The sequence below is a fragment of the Oryzias melastigma genome, linkage group LG15 (genome assembly GCF_002922805.2).
Source record: "Oryzias melastigma strain HK-1 linkage group LG15, ASM292280v2, whole genome shotgun sequence".
In the NCBI taxonomy this organism is placed as follows: Eukaryota; Metazoa; Chordata; class Actinopteri; order Beloniformes; family Adrianichthyidae; genus Oryzias; species Oryzias melastigma.
The window spans coordinates 14,330,521-14,338,092 of NC_050526.1; the positions used below are offsets into that span (position 1 = coordinate 14,330,521).

At 38.7% G+C, this 7,572-nt stretch overlaps 1 protein-coding gene across 1 annotated transcript in view; it reads right to left on the reverse strand.

The window, feature by feature from the left end:
• Positions 1–1,978: 1,978 nt before the first annotated feature.
• slc22a15 (solute carrier family 22 member 15) overlaps positions 1,979–7,572 on the reverse strand; it is a 23,295-nt gene continuing 17,701 nt past the window's right edge. The window contains exons 10-13 of the mRNA XM_024296628.2: positions 7,251–7,359; positions 7,104–7,176; positions 5,153–5,311; positions 1,979–2,559 (exon numbers count right to left, since the gene is read on the reverse strand). Coding sequence (XP_024152396.1) covers positions 2,521–2,559; positions 5,153–5,311; positions 7,104–7,176; positions 7,251–7,359 — 380 coding nt within the window. The 3' untranslated portion in view covers positions 1,979–2,520. The remainder of the gene's footprint in view (positions 2,560–5,152; positions 5,312–7,103; positions 7,177–7,250; positions 7,360–7,572) is intronic.

The window sequence follows — 7,572 nt, forward strand, 5'->3', positions numbered from 1 at the left end:
ATTGATACAAATAAAAGTAAAAAAATAAAACTAGATTTGCAATTCCTGAAGAAATTGCGTCTGATTGCTGAAAGCAATAGCACTTTGAAGCATTTTACAGCCGCAAGTGTGAAAGACCTTCTGTACGACCTTCACGCCAAGTTTCATTCACGTAGCTCAATTACTTTTGGAGATATTGCACAAAACACATGGAATAGATTGTAGCGCCACCTACAGGAATATTGTCGTCAAAGTTGTTGCATTGACTTATCTTAGATTGTGGAAGCAGTCTTGAAAATTTGGTGAAGTTACGTTGAGCTCTTAAGGGGCTGCAGCCTTGCAAACATTACAATCTCTCCCGTCTAATTTGCATAACGTGTTACGCAAAAACAGTACGGAACTACGCGAAACGGGTATTACCATTGGATTTGCGGTTGCCCAAATAGGGTATGTGTAGAAAACCGCAAAGATCCGTCAAAGTATTTGACACAGGGATTCAAAAACGTGTTTTGCAAAAAATCGTAAAGTGTGAAAAAGTCTTACACAATAGAGATAGCTAATGAATATGAGCTGTTATTTTATCACCCAATGAATCATAAAGGAGTAAAAAGTAATGCTTAAGACAAATGCACTTGGAGAATAAGGCCTATACACTTTTGTGGAGCATCTGACCACCTGGTGGCGCAATCGAGCCAAAATTGATGCAGCATATAAAGATTGGTTTGAAGTATCTACTTACAAAGTTTTATACCAGTTGAGCTAATATTTTTCAAGTTATTGGGTTTTAGACTTTTTCCAATGCATTTTGATAGGGAAAAAAATATTTTTAAAAATTCATATAAAATCAACAATAACACCAAATGGTACGAAATTTAATACCAAATATCTCTTTGGTCAGCTTAACAAACTACAAGTGGTTGCATGTTAATATTTGCAATTGCTTAGAAGATACAAGAACTACTCCAAAGTTAGCTAATCATTTTTAATTCACCACTAGGTGGCGCAGCTGAGCTACTTTTATGGTATGTTATACAAGACTTCACGTGCAACATAAATGCTGAATTTTATGTAGCTAAAGTAAGTTTTTTATGAGATATAGGCCTAAACACAATTGCCTAAATTATAGCGCCACCTATTGGAATATTTTCACAATTCTTTCAATAGTTCTTTATCACTCTAAGATGAACTTATGTTTTAATATTTGTGAAGTTCTGACAATTTGTATAGGATTTAGAGCATTTTAAAATCTGGCACCACGCCCACCTCATTTGCATTACGTTTTTTACGAAAACGGTAAATCACATCGCAAAACGAGTGGTACCATTAAATTCGGGGTAGTCCAAATAGGGTTCGAACCAAATTTCATAAAGTTTGGTGAAACTATGTTGAATAGGGACCCAAAAACGTGTTTTACGAAAAATCGCAAATAGCGAAAAATCTAGTTAGACGGAAGTGGGTGGTCCCAATTTGAAAAACGTTCATTAGCATCCAAGGAACACACAGAAAAAGAAAGCATAAATTTCTGACTTACGGTATTCGAGATAGAGGCCAAAAACGAATTTCTTACAAAAACGGCCGCCTGGTGGCGCTATAAAGTAGCATTGGCCCACAATTGTTATAGCACGTGTAGATTACTATAAGCTACAATACTGTAAAGTTTCATTAAATTATTTTCAGTATTTTTGAAGATATAAGCATTTTAAGGTGCTTCCAATGTTAAGTCTATGGGAAAAATATTTCATAAAAATATTAATATAAAATCAACCATAAGTACTATTGCTAAACAAAATAGACGCACACCTCACACAACCAAACTCTACAAACTGTGTAAGTTTCAGCTTTATAGCTCTTAAACTGTAGGAGGAGTTGCGTTGCAAACTTTTGACGGAATAAGAAAATATAATAATAATAATAATAATAATAATAATAAAAAACTATAATAAAGTTGTAGGATCTCATACTCTGATTGCTTTCAGCAATCAGACAATAAATGAAAACCTTTACGAGTTCAGAATCTTACAAAATGGAAACAGCTCCTCCTAGAGGCCTCCAGCTGCTAGTGCACCATACACATCTTGGTTCTCATAGTCCTAAAATGTCTGCAAAAATCTGTAAACTGGATACCTTTGTCAAACTATTTTTTTTCTCTGAATCTGAGACACAAATATGTCAAACTTGAAGACTAAATCAAAGCACTGGCAGTGAATTTGACCTTTTCTGGACCACTGGCACACGCACATTTTTACATGAAAGCAGCAAACAGTTTCATGAGAAGGAAACGCTTTGCTGGTAAAACGCTTGATGATCCTTTTCCCTTCAACTCTCCTCTGTGGGAAAAACTGCTTGGCTTCCTGCTATCTGCAGAAAAAGCCACTGGCTTCAAGAAGAAGCAGAAGAGGAGCGATTGTTTCCTCTTCCTACAGGCAGGGCGCCCCCTCCCTGTCAACTAGGAATGTCGCAGCTTAAAAAGACGACAGGATTCTGTCTGAGGTACTTGAAGGAGATGTCCCTGGCTCCAAGGCAGCATGGTAGAGGTGGAGGTCACTTGTGGTTGGATTCATTGTCGTCGTAAAGAAGAGCCTGAAAACAAAAAGGAAAACGAAAATAATAAAATAACCCCCTCCTCTCCACTCCACATCACAGATTATACACTTCCTGACTCTGAAAAACTCCATCCTATGAGAAACCTTCAGCACAGTCCTGTGGTTACGGCAGTCCTTAAGGATATTACAGCGCCTGCACCCACACTGGTGGAGGCTCTTCAGACAGCAGTTCTCCCATGTCATACACTGATTACCACCAAAAACACCATTTTCATCCAAGTGGGTTTTTAAAGACTTTTTTAGATACATTGTTTTGCCTGCAACTGATGTATATGACATCAGCAAACGGGTATTTTAGGTGTTTTCCTCAGGTTAGCATTTAAAGCACAATGTTCAAGGTTATAATTCATAAATTATGACTTAAGTTTGTATTTTAAGAATTTTAAATATTTTTATAGATTATGTCTTTAGTTAATTAGCACGTCATTTAGCATTTATAAGCAATGTCTGCAGTAATTCTACTTTTTTAGGATGCTTTTACTATTTTTACATCTTTGTTTTGAATTTTGTTATTTTTGCATTGTTTTCTCTTTTTGCACAGCTGGCTAGTTTATCTTTTTCATGATTTTGTTTAGTTCTTTATTTAATATTTAGCTTTGTTTAGCAGCTTTTCTGGTGCTACAACTTCATAAAATGCCCAACTATGTCAGTCCTAAGCTACGTTCACACAGAACGTGATTCGTGTGTTAGGTAAGTACACAGTTTTAATGCTAAATCAAATATACAGACAAATCAGAGCAGCTGAACATCAGAACATCGCGTTACATTCACGCCACCTCTGAAAATGCCGGTTTAGGCGACCACTTCCAATGGAAAGTCTGTGTAAACGGGCATGTTTGCATTTCAGACTTCTGCGTTAAAAACTTTCGCGTTCATGCGTCACTATGCGCATTTTTAACCCTTGTGCTATCTTATGGGGTCCAGATGACCCGACCCTTCCATGACAAAGATGGACAAGGGTGGACGGCAGTAACCTGTACAAACACCGCGCTACACCAGATTCCAGCGGAGAGGTGTGCAGCGTTTGCCCGTCCAAGTGAGACGTCTGTTGATCCAACAGGTGTGTCTGCCAGCGGTACACTTGTGGAGCACGTGACTAAAGTCTTGATTATCAAAGATAAGTGCAGGAAATTTTAATAAAATGAGGGGAAATGAAAATGGATACCAATACTGTAAAGAACAACGATCATAATATTTTAACAGGCTGAATGTTCCTATGTTGCCTCAATAACAATAAATTATCTGACATAATTAATTAAAATACAACATTGTGTTTTTTTATTTCCACATTTTTTGCTCTTTGAAGTGAGAAGGCCATTTGATATACTCTGCATTTTATGTCTTAACTGGAGCTTTGTTTATTAGTTACCTTACAATGTATGTCATTATTGTAAAGACATGTTAGTATTTATTGATCATTTTAATCTCGGAAAGGACAGTAAGTTAACATATAGTGTTTTAAATTATTCTAAAAGAAGGTTTTGAAGAAAATAAAAAAGTAATATTTGTTTTAAAAATAGTTTTAGATTGTAGATTACTATGGTAAATGAATGATGTTTGCAATGTTTGTCATATCGAGATACTATCGTATCGTGAGTCATGTATAGTGAATCGCATTATATTGTGAGTTACTCTGAGATTCCCAGCCCTAGTCGTATGCGAAGCGTTCTTTTTCAAAACACTGAAGAGCTAACTGTTTAAAAAAAGGTTAATGGAGAAGAACTTAACAATTGCGGTTTGTTCCCAGACAGAATTCCATGACACCAAATCTTTCATATATCAGAATACAGAAGGAAAGTAAAAGCCTGGAGCGAGATTCACCAGATTTGCACCGCTTGGACATTTCATACCAAACCTCTTCCAAATGTGAGTATGTACGAGGTAGAAACAGCCCAGTGTGAACACCATATGCTAAAAGCTCGTTCAAGAATGCCCATTTAGTGCGTTCTTTAACATGCCTGGTGTGTACATAGTATCTGCATGGTGATCCAGCAAATGTTTCCAGAGTTCAAATACCTGAACTTTGGCAAAGTATTCATGTCACGCCAACCAATCAGGAACTAAACTATTGTCCGCGACGTGATAATGATGCGATCAGCTGGTGGGGTCCAAAACCAACAAGGAGGAGAATCTGATCGTTCTTCTGCTGAACTTTATGATATTATTTGCATTGAGACAACAAAAATTCTAATTTTATTCTTATCTGATCAGTTCATCCTCAAACTAATGGGATGGAAATACTGCTGAAAGCGTCTGTCATTCAGACGCAGCTCCTGCAGAAGATACTGAACCTCACAGTTCTGGAAGAGTCTCTGAATGATCTCACGAACCCAGACATGGGGACGGGATTACTGGTGTTTTTTGTAGAACTCTTCAAAATAAATATACCTGATCTCTCAATATCATTCGTGTCTTTGGTGCATTACAAATGAAATGTAGTGATGAGGCTAAAAACATTTGACAGTAGCTCCTCCCACATGGACAGTGACATTTTTGGACAAACGTTCAGCAACAAATTTGACCTGTGAATCGCGTCTGTGTTCACACACAGCTGGAGAGTGTCAGGTCACCTTGGTCTCCAGAACGCGGGCGTGGGTCGGGCTGCTCAGGTCCTCCAGGGTTTCAGCTGCAGGTTTGTGGAGAGTTTCCGGCAGCAGGAGGCCCAGACAGCCAGCAGACAGACCACTCAGACAGAACACGGTGAAGGGCATGGAGGTGTGCAGAGCCCGCTGCAACACACAAACAACAACAGATCACTGCAGTGCTCGGCTAAACTGACCTGAGCACCATTTGAACATTTGCCAGGTTGTCTTTCATGAGCAGGAGGAACTGGAGAAGGAAAGTACCAGAAAAACAGTCAGAAGTTAATGACACAAAAACACCACAAGGGGTCACTAGAACTCACTTAAAGAGACCGGCAATGATCTCCTGTTTGAGTTTAGAAATGTACCCTTAAGCTGACATTTGCCCTCAAAACATGGAAGACTGAGATTCACCTGCTTTACTTTCATGAAAACACACAGCTTGATAAAACTACTGGGAGATAAAAAGGCAAAAGTGAATTAAATCAGATTATCTAACTAAATAAACAACAACAAAAATCTAAATGTTTTTATTAAGATTCCCATTTTGTTCATTTTCTCCATGACAACCAACATCTTTGGTCGTTTGGAGGCCTGTAGTTGCTGCTTACAGCCCTTATGTTCTCTCATTGAATCATTCATGAATCATCTGCTGGAAACTCCCTTCACAAGATGACCCAGCCCAGAAAACATCTGCCCAACTCTTGCAGGATTTTTTTCCCTTGTTAGTATGACTCACTGCTTTTAATAATCGTTCCTATTCAGCCTGATAATGGAAAATCCTGGCAGAAAAGAAAAAAATGGACTGATCTGCTGAAGAGCACATATTTTTTCGCTGACTCAAACCGGGGATGTGAGAGGAAGTGAAGACATACAAATATGCTGCTAAAGAGGCGCTGGCGGGTTTAGCATTCTTGTTGAAATAACGAAACCTCTGCAGCAGTCATTGAACCTGCAAGCATTGAGGGTGTTTCTCTGTTTAAGTAAGAAGTGACACCACCCAAGGGACTCCTTTCAACAATACAGAAAAATGTTAGACCCATTCCAATGAAAATTGTGTTTTTAACATGTTCTTGTAGCAATTTTTCTGATGATGCTGGACATGTATATAGAAAATTAAACTTAAAATTGCTTTTCTTTATTCAAATCATTGTGAATCAGGAGCAGTTGTAACAAATACTATTTGAAAAAGAGCTTATTTGTGAAGTAGAAAATATGCTGGACAGTCTGCAAGCTCTCCGCTTCATTTCATTCTGATGCATCCACTCGCATTTCATTTATTTATTTATAAAACAACTTCCCTCACCACCAACAGCCAAGAAGCCCCAAAGTGCTGAACACAGGGAGAGCAAACACAGAACGCTGTACAATCATAAAACGATAAAGAATAAACCCATAGAGCCAATTTAAAACATAAATTAAAACCAGTATAATAACAGTGCTAGGCTGATGCTAAAGCACTGAAACAGAAGAACTTTTCTTTTTTAAAACTCTCCAAAAGCGTGACCTTTCTAATTGCCGGTGCCAACTGATTCCATAGTTTAGGAACCAACACAGTAAGTTGTAGTCCAGTAAGTTTTTAAAAGCAGACTGGAGATGTAAGATACACTTGCAGACAAATAGATCCATGTGTGTCTTTGTTTTCCTTTTCTGAGCTGGAATCTAGATCGAAGCTGTACGGCTAGATAGCTCTGATATTGCTGACCATTTTTGGTGCACCGGTAATGTTAGGCTAAGGGGCTGTAAGCTAGTGGGAGAGAGTGTAAACAGGTTGGTGATGGGGAGGGGGCGGGGTTGCCTACAATCCTGCCTACGACTCAGAGGGGAATTTCTAATAAACTCCTGTCGCTCTGCAAAAACTACATCGATCAAAAGATGATTGCAGAAAAACTTTAAAGAAGAATCAAACTTCCTGATGCAGGAAGTGCTACACACTCACCATGGACGGGACGAATGGCGCCAGGATGCCTCCCACTCTGCAGGACATGGAGCAAACTCCCAAACCGGCGTTCCTGCAACACAAACGAGTCAAAGAGGATCACGGCTGGTCACATGACTGTGAATATGTGGGCGCCCAGGGGCTCACCTGATGACGGTTGGGTAAAGCTCAGATGTGTAGACGTAAGCGATGTTGAAGGCTGCGCTGACCATCAGTTTCCCCAAGAGAGCCAAAGAGGTGACACTCAGAAAAAGTCCTAGGAACAAGCAAAACATCACAAAGTTTCCACAGGTGGTTAACAGCAGCTACATTTAAATTAATCTGATGTAGTAGTTTAAAATAAGAACAAAAGTCAATTTTTTGATTGGAAGACTACTAAAAGTGTTCTTCTCCTAAAAGAAGACTTTGAATTCAGTTTCAGTGGGTGTGCAGCAGGACTGAAAAAGAAAAAAGTCTGAACTCATAGTGA